The sequence below is a fragment of the Lissotriton helveticus genome, chromosome 9 (assembly GCF_964261635.1).
Source record: "Lissotriton helveticus chromosome 9, aLisHel1.1, whole genome shotgun sequence".
In the NCBI taxonomy this organism is placed as follows: Eukaryota; Metazoa; Chordata; class Amphibia; order Caudata; family Salamandridae; genus Lissotriton; species Lissotriton helveticus.
Window position 1 is genome coordinate 1,275,871,983 of NC_136070.1, and position 20,173 is coordinate 1,275,892,155.

The window sequence follows — 20,173 nt, forward strand, 5'->3', positions numbered from 1 at the left end:
TTAACAGTTTTACTCATTTTGTCCAATATTTTCCCATTACTTTCTCCGTTCACATGCTAGGCTTCATGTTTTCCCATTTCTTCTAAAACTAAAGATATGCCCATCCAGTCCTTTTTCTGAAGCACAGAGGAATACACGGGGATTGTTCTATACACAGCAGCCATTGTGCTGGTTTCGACCCGGTCCCCAGAAGAACATTCAATAGGGCCTTGTTAAATGGCAGCAAGGGTTCCATGGTGGAGACACCAGGCTGTAGGACCTCTGTCAAGACACTGAGAAGCCTTGGGCGCTGGGGCCGGAGCCGCAGAGGAAGTCCTTTTGCTGAGCATGCAGGGCCTGAATGCGTGCCGGCAAGGTCAGGCCATCCAAATATTGCGCATATGATGCCATAAAATTCGTTTCATTGGGCGGGGGTCGCTCCCGTCCCTGGAAAAGGAGGGAAATGCAGAGCTGACCCTGGCACTCGCTTGGCTGAGCAGGGCCTTGAACGCAAAGTCTCCTCATCTTGTTGGGTGAAGGACAGAGCGAATTCGAAGCATGCTTCAACTTTTTGTACTTTTTATGGTGCTTCTTACCTGACCCCTTCGAAGATTTTGAATGGGAGGAAGTAGACTTGGATGCGGGAAAGAGACCTCCGAGGAGATCTCCGAGGAGCCGGAGGGCAGTCGCGCTCCAGGCACCAAAGGCACACATGGAGGGGTCTGTAATGGACATGGCTCGATGACAGGAGCCACACGGTTTGATCCCAGAGGTCTTTTTAGACATCCTACACTCCAAAAATTAGTTTGACAAGATTTTCTTTTTAAATGACAAGGATAGCTCTTTGACGGATCTGCGCTGACTGGCGGGGAAGAAAAGAACTTAAGTCGGCGCGCCGAGGTGAAGCGAATATAGGCGACGAGAACGCCACAACAACATCGATGCCATACGACGTCAAGTGGAGTCCGATGCCACTTACCGGCACGCAGGGTTACTCCTAAGAAAAAAGTTCACAAGTAAGGAGTCTGAGGGTAGATGTCTCTATTAGATACAATTTTTTTTTTTTTTATTTGAAAATTGATAAAAATTTGAACTAAAGATCCTTTTGGATTTCCTCTTGTGAAATCAATTATCAATCAAGTGGAACAACAATGGTCAAAGTCTTGAACCGCACCGCTGCACCACCAATGTAGGAAGCTGTCTCTGTATATGGTATGCCCCCCTAGGTGGTTATACCAGGCACAGGGTTCAGACCTCTGAGGTGCCCTCTGAGTACATGGTACAATACATCTCAGACTGACATCGGTGTGGACTTATTGAGAGGAGTAGTTTGGTACCAAACACTCCTGTGGTCAGTGAAGCCATCATGGTGCTTTGGAACTAGAGTTGTCGAGTTCCTAGTCCATGTACTCTCTATGGCTTCCCAGGCAACTACAATATCAAGGAATGGACCCTCATACTGTAGGGGAATATCTGCTCATGCAGATATACCCTCACCTGTGATATAGAGCACTCTTCCTTAGGGCTGCAAGGCCTGCTAGAGGGGTGACTTCACTATACCTCCAGGCAGTGCTGGCTGGCATGGCACTCAGGCAGGGTGCCATGTTGACTATCGTTTTTCACCTCATAGGGGCATGCAAGCGGCAAGGGCAGTGGCACGGTCCCAGTGAGGGGGGGCAGGAGAACCTCTTCAGCTCCCATGCCATAGGTATCCAGGGTACCATTTAATAAGGGCTTACAGGCGGCAGACGTACCAATGGTGGATAGGTTTTTAGGGAGGAAATACTGGCACAGAAGAAGCCGATTGGCAGGGACCCTGTGCACTGCAATTGAAACCACATCAAAAGCAGGCAAAAAAGGGGGCTAACCATGCATCACAGTCATTTTGCATTTTCAGGGTAAGCGAACAGGTCTATTTTAGGTTGTCCAAAGCTGGAAGTGCTTTTTTGGACTTGCGTTCAGAGTTTGCACTCATGGACATGTTGATGAGTTTTGCTGAGTCGGTCTGCGAAGTAGTCGTCCACCCGAAGAAGACATTCCGCTCACAGTTGTAGGTCATAGAGAATTGGCCAATGCCAAATAATTGCGCTAGTGCAGACAGCTTGGGAGTGTGTGTGTGATGGCCTCTTTCTGTAGGTAATAAATGGAGTGAGCCACCTCTTTTGACAAGAATGAAGCTTTTGCACTCCGGACCAATCTGCCCTACATAAAAGCTGTTAACGGAGAAAGAACATATAACCGTACAGGTCACTAACGCATTGAGCAAAGGTAATGGCACATAGGGAAACAGTTCTTATCGTCAATAACCGCAAAGTTCAGCTGTGAATGGACTCGAGCGGGGAGCCCATATAGGTGAGCATCAAGTTCAGGTCGCACGGACGCATTATGAAGGACGAGGTAGTGAACATGAAGGATGAAGTAGTAACCATGTATGTCAACTCGCGAAGAAAATGCAACGCTGAAACACATCTGAAAGATGGGTCTTAAGTTGATCCAATTCCTCCCGGTGCACCAAGAAATAAAACTGGACCAACATCCTGAAAACTGATTTCTTGGATGGGTGGGGGCCGACAAAATGATGTCCTCCTCTGCCTGTAGGTTCAAGATACTCCTATGGCCCACCTCGATCTCCAGGCAGGAAGATGGAGGCGCTGGGTGTTAGAGTGCAAGCCCTTCCCCTTCACCTGTGAGAGGGCAGCCGTAAGTGGAAAAGGGCCCAAAAACAGATGCATCATATCTGAGGTAGGGTGACATCAACCAGCTGTGGAGGCTCTCTCCTCGTGGGCTTAAGTTTATTTTGTGACATGTCTCTTGACTTTCTTGTCGCTATGAGAGAGGTTCTGGAGTGACCTAAGATCTGGACAGCTTCTGGGCTATGTGGGCATTGCAAGTCCGCACCATAAACAGGAAGCCCTCCGGCTCCCTAAGGATGCATGAGCCCACATTTACTACACAACCCGGAGGTCTATCTGAAAGCCAGACACCTCTTGGCAATGGACTCCTGTTTCTGGGAGAACCAGCGCTGTCTGACCCATGATTTTCGGGGCGCTGAGATCCTGTTAGCATCAGTGGGTTAACTTCAGCCCCAGGGTGCGGGCCACCCTCCGGTACAGTGCATAGGCAGCAGGCACCTGTCCAGAGAGCTCCGGACTAGGTCCGGAGTGTGGGAGGACCCCTCAAGTTTTATTATGCCACTTAGCACTGTGCATTAAAGTTTAGAGAACAAAAAAAGGTCAACGGGTAAGGAAAAAATGGAACGAAGGTTGGTGCTACAGGGGGTGGTAGGGGGCGGTTGGTTGGAGGTGGAGCGGGGAGGGGGGTATTGAAGAGCGATTTCACATTTTCCAGAGCAAGTTTGGCCCCTGGATGAAATTCAAGGCGATGAATCTGCAGGTTGAAGTATCCGTCAGAATCATAATGCACGACAGGCCTCAATGCGCACATTGCTAACAAGTTCAGTAAAAAAGTCTTTCAACTACTCTAGTACACGGCGGTCAGCGAATGAGGAGCCTGCTGCTTTACATTTGCTCTCTTTTTGGACAGTTAATTCGCTATGTTTAAAGCAGTTTGGGGAGTCCCACGAATACACTTATGAGTGAGACAATTCTATCTACCACTGAGAAGAAATAAGTTACTTACCGGTAACAATTGTGGAATATACACAGCATGTGAATCGTTGTACAGCATGTGATTTTAGAAGAGATTTCAAGGTGCAAAATTACTATATTGTCCTCAGACTTTGCAAAATAAGAGAGGGAAGGAGGCTGAGATTTAATGGCAGGGGGTGACTGAGTTGTATGATATGTGATATTTAAAACATCTCTCAACGTGAAACTTTGGACCATCTGAGATTTCAGGATGATGGCAGAAGTCCTGCGCAGATCCCTTTAACCTTCATTTTATGCCTTAACATACAAGACTTGGGTTCTTAACTTTTTACAAGGGTTTGTTTTTTCTTGGCGGACAATCCTTTTCACTGTGCAGTCAAAGGGAAATAGTTAATTGTTTTCTTCATTGAGTCACACCTTACTTTGCATTGCTTTTTGTTAAATGGCTCATCATGAACTAAAACAATCTCAGAAATTTTAGCATAGTAATGAAACATTCTATTCCTCCACATATAAACCTTAAAATGTAGTGGCCTGAAGCAGGAACCCTGCAGTAGCGCAAAAGGCATATTAAAGGATGAGTACTTAACACACACCTCCAACACAACCCCTCACAAATCCTCTTTAGCCGTTCCCTGCTCATCATGGAGGCAAACTACTTATCCACTAACACTAACACCCAACCACTCTCCAAGCGCCGAAGAAGGATGGAGTAGAAGAATGGAGTAATCAAGGGTGTCGGAGGCGGATGCTAAGTCAAACAGCACACAAAGGGCAGGTTTACGCACATACATCACTTCAATAACAGACATCTGAACATGGAAGACAACAGATTTTCCCTGCCCTGATCTGGGTGAAAAGCAGAATGTGAGTTAGTCGTATTTTATGGGTCTCCAAAAAGTTTTGTAGTTGTATGGCTGTTGCCCTCTCCAGAAACTAAAACGTGAGCTTTCATTTTATTGGCTGTGAGCAGTATTTTTTTTTTGAAGGGGAGTGGCTCCAACAAATTTAAATCAATTGTTATGTTCTACGCGCCTGTGAAAAAATGGACCGTTAAGGCTTTTACCACTGGGTGATCCTGCCATTTCATTCATTGGTTTGTTGCTGTAGAATATGGAATGCCATGAGCCATATATTCCAAAACCTGAACTTAAATGCATTTGCAACTTGGCAGCTCCAGTGACAAAACACTTAGTGGTGCTAACAGTCTCTTCTGTAAACCTCTTGTTCCTTGAACTTTGCTTGTGTTTGTGAGAAAGCATGTGAGAATCCTGGGTAGAAAGGTCAAGTACTCTATCTTAGATGGGATGGTCGTTGAGTTTGATGATGGGCGACATTGTCCTGCAACATCAAGAAGAAGCTGAATAAAGAGCATGAGAGCTGCATGGGGTGAAAGATTGGTTCAAACCTCATGCACCAGGGATGAGTTAGCAACATGAACATCAGAGATGCAGAGATTTCACTATGGTGCGACAAGTTTATTGGTGGAAGTGAAAGACACACGGCAGAACTGCATGTCAGGAGGGAAATGGATTGGTTGAACAAATGGACCGCAAATGGAAGCAAAAGTGGTTCCAGAATTTCACCAAGTGAAATCAATACTAGTTTATTCTGCACCAAAAGTTGCCTTTTAGCATATTATTCTTTCTCAGTTGTTTTCGGGTATGTAAGTGGATGTGTAAGGGTTTGTTTATGGTTACAATGAGGTGAATCCTGCTACGTCACTCATTGGCTGCCATATGGAAGGCCACCTACAGTTTGTTCCAAAACTTGAAACTGGGGGTAAGTACTACTTAGCTGCTCCTGTGAGAGGATACTTAGTAGTGTCAAGAATCTTTTCTTCAGTAAAGCTTGTGTTGAAACTTACTGGTGTTTATGGTGTTTATAGGAACTTGTATCAGGGGCACTTGTTTTGCAATAAAATTTTGAGGAACAAGTGAAAAGCCCTTTTCTCGTCTTGCTAGAGGCTGCATGCAATCTTCAAAATTTGTAAGAAGAGAGCTGGAAAAACGAATTATTGTAACCACATAGAACTGAACCCTGAATAAAATGCATCTGTGTCTGACATTATTTATTTGACGCAGCATGAATCATATGACAAACATGAGAAGCACATAGAGCGATACCTTGTCCGGTCGGAGGCAGCACTGCTGCTGCTGGTGGTGCTGGACTCGGAATCAGAGCTGCTCCTGGGAAGATTGCAATCGTTTCGATAGACTAGAAAACTCTTCTTCACAGGCTGGTTACTGAACCCATTTGCTGGTAAGTCTGTATTAAAGGACGAATGGAAAAGGTAAACAGTTAAACCCCGCTACACCTCTTGGACACAGAAAATGGTAGGTACATTTGATCTCCGTTTTACAGGACGATGAATCACAAGAAAAAATCAGCAATAACTAAATGGTTACTTACCTGTAGAAGTTTTACAGCTTGAAGAGTTTTTTGTATTCCCATGCTGCGCATTAATCCGCCACCTAGTGGGTGTATCTGGAATTATGTCACTTTCTCTTTTTTTGTGTGCGAGTTGTTGCTGACCACCCTTTGATGGTATATCCACCTACTCGTGACATCAGACGTGAACCTTGACGTTCCTGGGTACGCCTGCCATCTTCGGACTCTCGTTTCCCATTTGCAAATTGTAGGTACTTGAACTCACTCTGTGTTGCTGTTTTTTGACTTCGCCTGTCTGACCCCATTTCATTTCCGGGGAGGTGGGCGGGGCGAGGGTGAAGCCCAAACACTCTGCAGGCTGAAAAACTACTCCTGCAAGTAACTTACTATTTCATTTTGAAAATGAATCTTTTCTAGATTCACATGCTGTGCACTGATTTCATAGAGGCTTCTGTTTCCTGAGGGAGGCTGGGATGGCATGCATTTAAACTTGCAAACAGGTGTTTGATACCCTTTAACCCACTTGGGCCTCTCTGTGTATCTGTATATCTAGACAGTAGTGTTTTATGATGGTGTGTATGGAGCACGAGGTAGCTACTATACAGATGTCATGGATGGAAACATTTGTTAGAAAGACCAGAGTTGGTTCACTTTTCCTAGTTGAGTGTGCCCTTGGTTCGTCATTTAGAGACTTTCCACTATTGTGTACCATATTTGAATTGTCTACACCATCCATCATACAATGATTTCCTTGTTACCAAAGTCCCCTTGTTAGCTCGAGCAAAAGATACAAAATTGATTTCGTTTTCTTAGACGCTTTGTTTCCTGGAGGGAGTACATGCCAGCTCGCCATACACCTAGCGTGCGCAGGGCTCTTCCAGTGAGCATCTTTGGCTGCTGGAAGAAAACTGGCAGTTGCACAGCTTGGTTAACATGAAAATGTCACATTACCTTAGGGAGGTACTTCGGAATTTGCAACTATGGTTTTAGAATGGTGAGTGCTTGAAGTCTGTTGCCTTTACGCAATGAGGCGATGGCTACTAGATAGACCGTCTTCTAGGTTAGTTATTAGAGTCCAGCTTTGTGCCTCGGTTCAAATGGTTCCCACATTAGTTGACCAAGTACTATATTTAGATTCCATATGGGTGTGGGTAACAGCCTTGGTGGGGCTGTCTTTTTCTCTCCTCCTAGGAACCTCATGACCAGAAGGGTAACGAGGCTTCCCTAGGTGAGACCCCAAGTGCATGCTACAACGGCGGATAGGTGAACTTTGAGTGATGCCTGGGTTAAGTTTCTATCTAGTAAGTGGGTTTGGTATGTTAAGACCGTGGCGCTCTCAACTCTATCATTTGTAAGAACTTATTTTTTGCAGCACAGTGCATATCTGCTCCAGTAGTTAGTAGCTTGTAGTGTAGCACTTGTGAGTACTTGCTCTTCTGGTCTCCTTGAGGATCTCCATGGTTCTCTGAAGGAGACAGGAGTCCAAACTCTACGTACTCAGGAGACAGGCTGTCTCAGTCTGTTTCAGAGGACAGACCTCCCTTCCTACCACCATACTGTGAGTAGGTCCTGCGTTACTAGGAGGCTCATCCTTTCTCCCGACAAGATCTCCACTATTCTGAGAAACAGGTCTGTCTTTCAGATTAACGTCATTTTTGAATTTGTCTTTTATCATTGAGCTCAATGGATTCAATATGAAGGCGTACACAAACGTCCCCGACTAGTGCATCAATATGGCATTACTCCTGGATTAGTTGTATGGTTACATGGATGCAAGTTTATCCATTTTGCATTCTCTTGACTTGAGAACAGATCGAAGTCTGGGGTGCCTCACCGTGAGAACAATTGAGCTCAGAGTTTGGTGTTTTAGCTCCCACTCATGGGGTGAGTTTGCTGGTCTTCGTGTACGTTTTGAGCGTTGGAAAGTATACTGCTCCCAGTGTTTTATCCCTTTGAATGGCCCATTTCCATATGCCCTGAGACAGTTTTGGCAAGACCTTGTTACTTCCTGTTTGTTGACAGAGAACATTGCAATTGTATTGTCTGTATGGATTAGTACCGTCTTTCCCCTTACTTGTGCCTGGAAGGACTTCAATGCAAAGAACAAAGTTTTAGATCTGAATTTTAAAACACTGTCCTGTGTTTAGATGGATTAGTCGACCTCCCTAGGCCACTGAGCTTGATGTTCTACATGTGTGCTGCTGATCCCGAGTAGGGCGCATCCATGGTGATGATCACTGTAGCAGTTGGTAGTTTGAAGGGTATGTAGTCAGTTCTCCACCATTTTATCACTTTATTAATCCTTTCTATGACAATCCCTAAACCCTCCCAACTCCCCGTGACTTGTGACTATTTGTTCTGCAACAATGCCTTGATTCTCTCGAGTATGTTTCGCCTTTCTTCAGTTTAGTGCTGCCCCCAGGAACGCTTTATCTTGTTCTGGGAGTAGGAAGGTACCTAGGGCCTGGTGACCAGAGAACACCCCTAAGGGCGGCAGTACTTATTGTGCCACCCTCAGGGGCCCTGTACCTCTGACACCCACTCACTGTCTTTGCAGGCCGAGTGCCTAGGTACAGAACTAAACCAAGAGTCGACATGGCACACATCCCTGTGTGCCATGCCCACAAGACCCACTGCCCTGGCAGCATACCTCAGTCACCCCTCTCGCTGGGTGCCCTATGCCAGTGGTGTGGGCACAGGTGCATGAGCCCTGTGCCCCTACAGTACCCAGGGCCATTCCTGGGCACTGTAAGTGCAGTGATGCGATTAAGAGTATATGGTGTTGGGAGGTCGTCATCACGAACTCCACAGCACCATAATGGCTACACTGAACACTGACAAGTTTGATATCAAACTTCTCAGCACATGTAAAAAGCACCACAGAGGGCATCTTAGAGATGCCCCTGACCCCTAACCTATAATCCACGTCTGGACTGAGAGGCTGCCACATAGCAGACATGTTGCTGGACCCCCGGGTGGAGAGCCCCCCGCTCTCCTGGGCCTGCAACAATGCACATCCTGGGCGAGGTGCTAGGTCTCCTCCCCCAGGATAGGCAGGGGAAGCTTCAAAGGCCTGCCACCCTTGTGAGCTTCCCCAGGCCACTTGCTGTACTCAGTAACTGGCCCCCACCAGTTCTGACCCCACTCTGGCGGGAAGACTGGCAGGAAACCCTTCATCAGGAAGGGGTGTGTGCCAGCCTGTGCCAACCCCACCCCTCAGGTGGAGGAGGCGAGATGAAGCACGACCCTGGGCTCCAGCCATCTTAAAGATGGGGAGCCCTGCCCAATCACAGCTAGGCTCCTGCCCCCCTCCCACAGGAGAGGAGTAGGCTAGGGGTGTACCCACCCCAGGACATGGACCTATTGGGCCCTGCCCTTGCCCTACCTGTAACGCCCCTAAAGTTAGTATTTAGGGGCACCCTGAACCTTCCACCCGCAGATCACGGTAAGAATACAAGAAAGAAGATCAAGAAGAAGGAGACCCGCCGTGCAGCTGCTAACAACAGAACAACACCAACTGACTTGGCCCCAGCCCTACCGGCCTGTCGACCCTGGAACCTGCTCCTGCTAAATCCCGGCGACTCTTGCGGACAGCAACCCTGGACAACCCGGAGGACCTGCCTGCCTTGACCCTCTAACAGACTGGGACTCCCATGAGCAGAGGCTCTGCTCCCACAGCAATACCCCTGGTGCCAGCCAGGAACCGCAAATCCAGCCCACTCTGCACCCGCCGAGCCCGGCCCGTGCCCGAGTGATCTAAGACCACAAGGACGTCCCCATGGCGACTGGGACCCGAAGTCCAGTGCCCAAACACCCTCCTCAACGACCCAGACGCCTGCAGCCTCAGAACCAGGGACCCCTCCAACCACGACTAGCTGAGGTTAAGATTTGCCGACACCCCTGCACCCGGCGCCCTGCGTCTCCCTGTGCCTTTCTTTGGGGTACCTACCTCTTCTCCAAGATCCCAACTTACCTCTCGAAGTGGTGGTCGCACCTGAAGAATCTCCGTCCCGGAGACTGCAGCCTTTGTTCACTTTTTAACTTTCCCATTGGATAACATTGAGTTCCCAACGGCTCAAAAGCACCCTGCACCCAGCCGCCCGAGTGCCGCTGGAAGTGCAACTACTACCCTTCTCTACTTCCCCACTTGCTCTGAGTAAGTGACCAGGAGCTCAGCTCCCACAGCCTCGTGGCCTGCCTGCTTGCAGCCACCAACCGCAAGCCCTCCTAACCCCCATTAGATTGCATTGGGCCTACTCTCTCTACACCCGGCTGCCCCTATGCTGCTGAGGGTGTAACTACAGTACCTTTCCGACCCTGGGAGACCCCTGAGTCTATGCCCAGAACCTTAACTTCACCAGTCGAGTACTCACCTGCAAACCGATGACTCACTTCCTGCCATAGGATAACATTGACTGGTTTTGACTCGAAAAATCGTCTAACTGTGAAGATTTGAAACTTTAAAATATTCATCTAAAATCAGCTGAATAACGAATCCCGAAGTACTCACCTGTGATCAGGAGAGAAGCCAGTACTGTACCTTTGAGTCCAGTACTGAACCGCAAAAGTAATCCTAATCATGTTTACTAGTAACCTGAATTTTCTCCACAGGAAACCATTGACTGCTTTTCTGTGAAATGTCTTCTGTCTATTTTTGCAAACTTCAAATATTCCTTAAAAATCGTATTAACTTCTGAAACGTAATTACTTACTTGTCTTAAGTAGAGATCCCAGTGCTGGACCCAGGAGCCCAGTACTGGATTACAAAAGTAACAAGAACATACTTTACCTGTGACCTGAATTTCCTTCCATAGGATAACACTGCTGGATTTTCACTGAAATGTTTCTAAGTGTGAACTTTTAAAATACAGTTATATTCTTTAAAAATCACTGCAATAACCAAAACGCTTTTACTAGACTGATTTCAGCTTAGGTCCCGGGACTGAATCTAGGATCCAGTCCTGGAGTTCCAAAAGTAATCTATAAAGAAATCAACTGCATTTATGTAGAAAAACACGATTGAGCTCAATGTTAAATTGTGTTTAGAATTGTGTTGCCAATTGCAACCACTGTAACGATTGTACTTCCCAAACCTATTGCCTTTCTGCAAAGTAATTACCTAGAATAACTCATGTTGAGAAAAGTATATTTTGATACCTGTTGTTTCTAAAATAAAACTATATCTTTTGATATAAAAAACAATTGGCCTAGAGTTCAGTTCTTGAGTGTGTGAAACCTTTTGCTGACTGAGTGTGTACAACAAATGCTTCACACTGTCCTCTGATACTGCCTTACTGCTCGACCAAGCTACCACTTTAGAGAGAAAGGTCATATCTGACTAACTTCTGTTATACCTCTGTAGATTGAAGACTCTATACACACTGTACCTTACTTTGGTCCAGTATATATAGAGCCACTTTCTTACAATGGGTAAACATAAAGACCCTTTGGGCAGACTTTATGCCAAAGAGTAACACCTTGAATTGGTAATACACCTTGTCATTCATGAACATGCGGTATCTCTTGTGTATGTGATTTATGGAATATGCAGTCAAGCATCCTTTACGTCTACCACGGCCATGTAGTCCTCTCTTGATGAGCGGGAAGATATCTGGCAAATTTGTTATTTTGAAGCATTGAGTTTGTATGCACTTATTTAGCTGCATGAGGTCTAGAACCGGGCCGTCGGACTGATCTAGTTTTGGTAAGAGGAAGTATGAGTAGACCCCTTTTTTGAAGACTCATTCGATAGCTCATTTTTGGAAGAGCTCTTACCTTCTGCTGTAGTGGGAGTGACTCATCCCTCAAGGTTGATATTTGAAAAGTGTTATGCAATGCCATGCTTTATTACATTCAGTGTCCACTGGCCTGAGGTGATGGATTCCAAATTGAGAAATGCCCCTATCCTGCCCCTGCCCACTGGTGCTCTATGCAGAGGCGGTGTCTGGTAAAGTCACTGGGCAGCTGCCCCAAACCTTTTGGCTTTTGTCCTCTTCGCCTGCATCTTCCCAAAAAGGGCTGACTTAAAAAGTATTGCCACTGGCCTGGTGCGCCCATGTGGCATTGGTGGCTGGCTAAAGGCTTGTTGCTCTGGGGCTGCTCGTAGTTGGAAACCCCCCTATTTGGTGGTCTTCTGGCTGCCATGACCCTCCTGTGGACGGATGCTCTAAACTGTAGTGCCTTCATTGCCTTAGCTGTTTTAGTGTCTTTTTAATTTGCTGTAAGGCCTCGTCCACTGCCAGGCCGAAGAGGGTATCACCTGTGAACGCCATATTGATGAATGCGGCTTGTACCTATGGCTTGAATCTAGAGACTCTTAACCAGGTGTCGCTTCTCAAGCTTGTCCCAGTGCATATTTACCTGCTGGCTGTGTAGAATGCGTTGAGGGCAGACTTGAAGCAAGCGCTGGCAATAGTTTTACCTTACTGCACAACCCTATTTGCTCTCTTTTTGTATTGCTCTGGGATGTGTTTCTTGATTTGTTCTATTTCCTCCCACGGCTGCGTTGAGAAGCGCATTGGAGTTGGCAATTCTCCACTGGGTGGCCGTTGCTCACGTCATGTTCCTGCCCACTATCTCCATCTGCTCATTTTACTTGTCTGGCATTGATGTGGGTGCATTCCCTCTGCCTGGCAATGGTGAGAGTAAACAGCTACATTCCCCTTGATGTAGATGGGGTCTAGCGAGGTGTGCCTATACGCTCTCGACACACTGAGTCACTGCCTTCAAAGTAGCTGGTTCTCAAAAGGTTTCACTCCTTTGATCAAGCTGTGAGCATCAGCAGGTAGATATTCCTTTTTTGAGAAGGCATCAGTGTTTCAAACAGTACACCGAATCAGGCCTGTTCCTCTGAGGTGTCTGCTGCTTTCTTTACAAGAGTGGTGTGAACCACCACATCACCTGGCGGTTAAGGCCTTGAAGGATCTGTCCACACCTTCATTTGGGCAGTCGGCATGGAGGTCCTGCTAGTCTTCCTTGAATATGGTGGTGTCTCCATCCTCATAGTTGAAGAATTCCTCCTGCTCGTCCTCAAATCTGGAGAGGTGGCCAGCTCTTGTTCTTTGGCATGTTTAGGTTCTAACCATCTTAGTGGGATGCAAACCCCACTCAAAGTGTCAACGTATTTTTTTCACTTTGAAGGAGTGCCATTTAAGCTTCTAGCAAGCACTTCTTGAAGTCAGTCTTGTTGTTCGGCATTGGCGGGGCCTTCCTTTTCGTATTCAGCGGCTCTTTGCCTTTAGGCTCCTTTTCCTTTTCTCCATTGCTCCCTGGTGTCTATAAGTGTTCCAAAGGCTTGCCTCTAATGGTTTCCTTGCGTTTGGCCCAGTGAGCCTCCTTATATTTTTACTGTCCTTCAACTGTTGGGTATTTCGACACAGACATTGAGACTGTATTACTGGACTTACGAGCCCTCAGCTGTGAAGTTTCCGGTTGTCACTCTTCTGGTCAGCTTGTCCATGCTTTCCTTGTGGCTACCAATCTCTCTACGTAGATCAGCCTTTCTTCAGCATCAGAAGCACCTGCTTGAGCCGTCTCTGTATCTTCAATGTTTTCTTTGTCGTCACTGGACATGTTTAGGATGTTGAGGGAAGGCTGTCTCTTTTGTGCTTCGACTGTAGCATAGTGCGCCCGTCGTCGTTTCTCGCTCACTTTCAACATCTATGGTCCAAACTCTGCTGATATGTTTCTGGACCCCTGGGTCGAGAGCCTGCTGCTCTAGAGGGCCTGAAACACTGCACATCCTGGGACGAAGTGCCGAGCCTCCTCCCTCTGGATGGGCAGGGTCCACGAAGAGGAAGCTTCAAAGGCTTGTCGCCTCCTTTGTGAGCTTCCCAGGCCACTTGCTGCATCAGCAACTGGTCCCCACTGGTTCTGACCCCCATTTTGGGCGGGAGAACCACAGGGAAAAAAAGTGAGGAAGTGTGCCCATCTTTGCCAACTCCACCTCACAGGTGGGGGAGGCGAGGTGAAGCACAACTCTGTCTCTGCCATCTTGCAGATGGGGGACCCAGCCTACCAGAGAAAGGCTTATGTCCCCCTCCCACTGGAAGGTGGCATAATAGGGGGTGTACCCACCCCTGGGAAGGGACCCATTTGTCCCAACCTTTTACCTGCCTGTAACGCCCCTAAATCTAGTATTTAGGGGCTCCCCTGAACCTTGCTCCCTCAGACAAACTACAAGAAGAAAAGAAGAAGGACCGAACAGCCGTGCCGAAGCTAACAAGGAGGACGCCCACTGACTTGACCCCAGCTTTACCGGCCTGGCCCCACCTCGAACCTGCTCCAGCGAAATCCCGGTGTGTCCTTCAGCCAGAAAACTCCGGAAAACCTAACCTCAGGTTCCCCCAGGGTCAAGGATGCACACCTGAAACGCCCTCAGCGGCACTAGGGCGGCTGGGTGCAGAGTGCTGGGGCCCAATGTTATCCAAAGGGGTATTGGGGGCCTCCGGTTGGAGGCTGCTAAAGAGCAGGCCACAAAGTTGTGGGAGCAAAGCTCCTGGTGTTAGGCTCAGGGCAAAGGGGGATCCGAGTTAGCACCTAAAGTACACCCGCAACGGTGCAGGGGCAGCTGGGTGCAGGGTGCTGTTTTAGTGTTGGGTGCCCTGTTTCAATGGGAGTTGCCTGTTTTGGATTTTGGCTGCAGGCTCGGTCCAGGAAGACTTCCGGGATGAAACAATAGCTGGGCAGGTCAGTTGGAGGGGTCGGGGACGTAGATGCACCTCAGGTTCTCTTCTCCAGGGCGCAGGGTGGCTGGATGCAGGAGTATCTTTTGAGGTCAGATTTCACCTTACCAGGCCACTTTTGGTTGAGGAAGGAGGGGGGTTGGAGGTTGGTCTTCACGCAGAGGCTGCAGGCGACGTGGGGGGAGTCCTGGAGGGGCCAACCCACAGTGGAATCGGACTCTGGAGAACGGGGGTCCTCGATGGGTCTGGTGGGCCACTCGAACTCGGGCCGTAGACGACGGGTGCAGTGGTGGTTCCAGGCATCGGGTTTCTTTGTCTTCAGCGGGCTCGGAGCCTTTCTTTGTGATTCTTTAGAACATAGCTGCTGCTCACAGGAGACATAAACTTTGTTGAAGGCAGGCAGTCCTCCCAGGGTTTCTGGATGTCGCTGGCAGCAAGACAAGGCATCTTTTGGCGCAGGATCTCTGGAAGCTGCAGACGGGCCGGTAGGGCTGGGGCCAAGACAGTTCTTCTCTGCAGTCTTCTCTGATGGGTGTCTTCTTTTCTTCTTCTTAGGTTGCAGGAATCAGTCTTCTTGGCTCAGGGCTGGCCCCTAAATTCTGTATTTAGGGGGCATTTTAGGGGTCACGAGGACTACACCCTTGGTGTGCTCACCCCCGATGGGGGAGTGTGCACAATCCCTAATCCTGATTGGATAGTGCCTGCCATCCAAAGAGTGGGCTTCATCTCGCCTCCCCCACCAGACGGGTGGGGTTGGCAGAGGTGGGAACACCGTCTGGGCTGTGCTAATTTTTCCCGCCCGTCTTCCCACCGAACACGAGGGGATACAGGAAGTGGGCCTGCTTCTGATAGTAGGAGAGGCTGGAGGGGTCGCATGGCAGAGGTGGGCTCACCTTCTGGGTTGTGCTAATTTTTCCCGCCCCTCTTCCCGCCAAACAGGAGGGGAGAAAGGAAGGGGGCCTGCTTCTGACAGCAGGAGAGGCTGGGGGGGGGGGTCGCATTACAAAGGCTGCCAGGCCTTTGAAGCTCCCCTGCCACAGATGGCTCTTCCTGGCCTGGGGACGTGTGACCACCTCCTCCAGAAAGGCTTTGTTATTGGGCTCAGGGAGCGAAGGCTCCCACCTCAGGGGTCCAAAAACATGTCTTGCGGTGCAGGCTGGTGTATACCAGTCAGGGAACCCACCAGAGTCTGTTATTTTTCAGGGGACATTCCTAAGATGCACTCTGAGTGCATTTTTCATTCAATCCCATTTGTGTAGGTTTACTGTGCTGAGAAGTTTGATACCAAACTTCCCAGTTTTCAGTAAAGACATTATGGTGCTGTGGAGTTCGTAATGACAAACTCCCAGCACCATATGCTCTTAATGGCATTACTGCACTTACAATGTCTCAGAATTGGTGTAGACACTGTAGGGGTACAGGGCTCATGCACCGGCACCCTCACCACCCAGCTAGAGGAGTGGCTGACCTATGCCAGGTCAGTGGGTTGCAGGCATGGCACCCAGGGATGTGTGCCATGTCGACTCTTCACTTTGTTCTGCACCACGACATGCAGCCTGCAGTGGCAATGGGTGATTGAAAAGGGACAGGGCCTCTAAGAGTGGAACAATAAGTGCTGCAGCCCTTAGAGGCCTTACCTGGCCACAGAGCCCCTAGGACTGACCTGTGGCCAGAGAGGTGCCAATTGGGGGTACAAGGTGCAGTTTTGGGAAAGAACGCAGGTCCTGGGAACCTGATTGGCAGGGACCCTGGGCACCTTAAGTCAAAATGCATCAGTCGTCTGGCAAAAAGTGTATGGGGGTGGTTACTGCAACAGAAACCCAGCTTCCTACAATGGTGTGGTTGATGGGGTGGGGAGGGGTCATGCCACCATGCCAAAGTGTCAAATAACCATAGGTGGGGAAATCTCAGTCTTGGCAGATTCGGATTCCCTGCCTTCACTTTGGTGGGGGGAAAAAATTGGGGTGAAAAATATACAGGACTTAAAATATCACATTGTTGCCCCCTGACAAATCCAGACGGGTATGGAGGATTGAAGATCGATTTAGTAGGGTATACTGTAATGAGGATTAACTTCAAGGCGAGAGAAACTGGGAAAAACAATGGTCTGCTGAACAAAACCACTGTAGATCCTTCGTATTCTTCACCAGCCTCCGTACTATTGGTGGGTCCTGCTGGAACAAATGCATCGCATACAGAAGATGCAGATACCATATTTGGGGGAAATTATGTGGTCAGGCGTGGCAATAATTTTCTGGGGTGGATTCACCAAAGAGATTTAAAGATTGCCCTGAACCCAAACACTCCCAATCATATCCTAATGACGGCTCCCATTGGGGAAGACCTTGATTTTGTTAAGGAATTTCCTAAGGTGTTCAGAGGTGAGCTTGGTCTTTTTAACACCTTGGCTGCTAGAGGTTTTCCCCTCCTGTGCTGAAAATCCTAAAATCCTATGGTTCATGACAAGGTCAACTCATCATAAGCACAGCTCCAGTGTACTGCATGACGAGCTGACCTTGTCATGAGCACCGAACAGGTTAAAGAATGAGCACAGAATGATCTTTAAGAACAATGCCAAGTGGTGGTGCATAAAGCGAGGAGAGTACCCAAGCTCATGTTGAAGCCCTTGCAAGAGGAGTGGGAGAAGTTGATACTTATGGGAGTTATTGAGGAGAAAGAATCTTCAGAACGACCTGCCTCGGTCTAGCTCCCAAGGAAATGGTACCAAGCTGAGAATGTGTGTGCATCGCAGGGAACTCAACCTTGCCAAATATCAGAGGCTTTAGCTATAATAAAGAGTGCCTGTGTCGTTAGTGTGAAGGATCTTTCAGCTGTGTTTCACCAGGTCGTATTGTATGAGGATCCAAAGGCCCTAACCTATTTTGTTACACCTTGGGAGGCATTTAGGTTCAAGAGATTACCTTCTGGGTTGGCTTCGGCGGCATCATGCTTACAGAGGCTTATGAAAGAAGAACTGAAAGGAATGGAATGGAATCTGTACTGTATTTGCAGGAAGACATCTTGGTATATAGGAAGAACGAGCAGGATTATGGTGCTACCTTGAAGCAGGTATTAACGGGACTGAGACACAAGGACCTTACTCTCAAAAAGGAAAAATAAAAATTTGGAGTATGCTGGGTGTGAGAAAATGCCTCTTTTGCATGGTTAGCTCCCCACTTTCTTGCTGGTCTTGATGTGGTTCCAAATGTAGTGCACAGTGTCCCTGCCAACCAGGGCCCCTGTGCCAGTGCTCCTTCCCTAGAAACAAATTCCTAATTGGTACTCCTGCCCTTGGTAAGTCCCTAGTAAATGGTACTCGGAGTACCTAGGGCTTTGGAGCTGCAGAGGGTCCCCTGGGCCCCCCTCACTGGGACCAAGCCACTGCCCTTGCAGCTTGCATGCTCCTGTGAGGGAGAAAATGACAAAGTCGACATGGCACCCTGCCTGGGTGCCATACCATCTAACACTACCTGAAGGCGTAGGTAAGCCACCGCTTTAGAAGGCCTCACAGCCCTAAGGCAGTGTAAATTATGTTATAAGTTAGGGCATATCTGCATGATCAGATATGCCCCTACAATATTGGGGTCCATTTCCTAATATTATAAGTGAACCCATAGAGAGTACCTGAGCTGGAAACTCATCAACTCGAGTTCCACAGCACCATGATGGCTTCACTGAAGACAGTAGTGTTTTCGGTACTAAACTACTCCTTGCAATAAATCCACACTGAAGCCAGTATGGGATTTATTGTACCATACCCAGAGGGCACCCCAGAGGTGCCCCCTAACATGCCAACCCTGGTGTGGTCTATGACCGGCTGTAGGCAGCCAGCCACCACCAGATATTTTTCTAAACCCCTGGGTCGAGAGCCCCTGCACTCTGGAACCAGAAACAATGCACATCCTGGGCAGAGGTATCATACCTCCTACCCAAGGATAGGCCAGTGCTCGACCTACCGCATTTGTAATGTAAACCCCAACCTCTGGTGCTTGCAGCCCCTGGTTACAACCCTACTTTGGGTGGGAAACCCGGCAGGAAAAATTAAGAATAGGAGGTGTGCCCACCTTTACCATCCCCACCTCCAAGGTGAAGCACATCTTTCAGTCACCGTCATCTTGAAGATGGGGAGACTCCTTCAGTCAGGTTTAGGACTATGCCCCGCTCCCACAGGCCTGTCTCCAGCTTCTGCTAACCTGCGACCTGTCTTGCAGCCAGTGTCCTCTGAAACCTTGGGAGGACTGCTGATTTCGAAAAAGACTCCAATCTCCAGCAGACAGCGGATGTGTCCAGAAGAAACCTACTGCAAGGACTCAGGATCCCAGCGGATCCACGTCTCCTGCCCACTCTGCACCAGACACCCAGCAGCAACAAACAAACACCACCACCGGCACAGGAGCGGCCGGGTGCAAAGTGCAAATTCAATGACGGGCGCCCAACACTTTTCAATGAGGATCTTCTTGACGGTAAAGAGGCTGCAGGCGTGGTGCTGGAGGTTGCAGGAGGAAGACCAGCAACAGCAGAGGTAAATTGGGATGTACGGGGTCGTAGGGGCACCATCGGTTCAGCTCACCAAGGCCCAGTGGCTTGGGGTGCCTTTGGACATTTGAGTCTTCTTACCGGAGCTGGTCCCGGTCAGGACAGCCTCTGGAGTCACACTGCAGGCGCCGTCATGGAGGGCAAGAGAGGTCAGCCAATGCTGGCTAAGAGGTCAGGATCGCCGTGAGACTTCACTACACAGGTGAGCCACTCAGGCTCATACCGAGGGCGTCGGGTGCAGAATGGGCTGGGGACGCGTATCCACTTAGATCCGGAGTCTTGGAGTCCGTTTCTTCTGGACAGGTGTGGTGTCCTCAGGAGATTGGACCCTTTATTGAAGGCAACAGTCCTCCCAAGGGTTTTGGAGGTCATTGTTGCAAGACAGGTTGAATGTTCCTGTCCAAAGTGGGGGTGTAAACTAGGAGCTGCCATCTGACTGGGGGTCACATTACAAAGGCGGCAGGCCTTTGAAGCTTCTCTCTTCGAGCACTGGCGAAAAGTTAAGAGGTGGGCCCAACTCTGCCAACCCCACCCCTAAGGTGGAGGAAGCGAGGTGAAGCACAACTTTCAGTCAACGCCATCTTGAAGATGAGCAGACCCCTCTAATCAGCGCTAGGTCTATGGCCCCTTTCGTAGAAGGGTGGCATAACAGGGTGTAGTAAGGTGCCCATTGGCCCTACCTGCTACTTCCCTAAAATGCCACCTACATTTAGCATTTAGGTGGCTACCCCTGACCTGGCCCCGAGATCTGCGACGACCTAAGCAGAGAGAAGACACACTGCAGCAGAAGCCAGGAGATGACAACTGCCTTGGCCCCAGCCCTCCCAGCCTGTCTCCAGCTTCGTCGACCCCGAGCCCTGTCTTGCAACAACGACCTCCAAAACCCTTGTGAGGACTGTTGCCTTCAATAAAGACTCCATCTTTGTTAGCTGACCCCAGCCTTTTTCTGCTACCAGCAACGGCTCCGACCGGTTC

The 20,173-nt window shown here is 48.7% G+C and overlaps 1 protein-coding gene across 2 annotated transcripts in view; it reads right to left on the reverse strand.

The window, feature by feature from the left end:
- The window catches only part of BRPF1 (bromodomain and PHD finger containing 1), a 213,325-nt gene that overhangs the window by 19,393 nt on the left and 173,759 nt on the right, over window positions 1-20,173 (reverse strand). For both annotated transcript variants that reach the window (XM_078661854.1, XM_078661853.1), the window contains one exon: window positions 5,714-5,855. In XM_078661854.1, coding sequence (XP_078517980.1) covers window positions 5,714-5,855 — 142 coding nt within the window. The remainder of the gene's footprint in view (window positions 1-5,713; window positions 5,856-20,173) is intronic.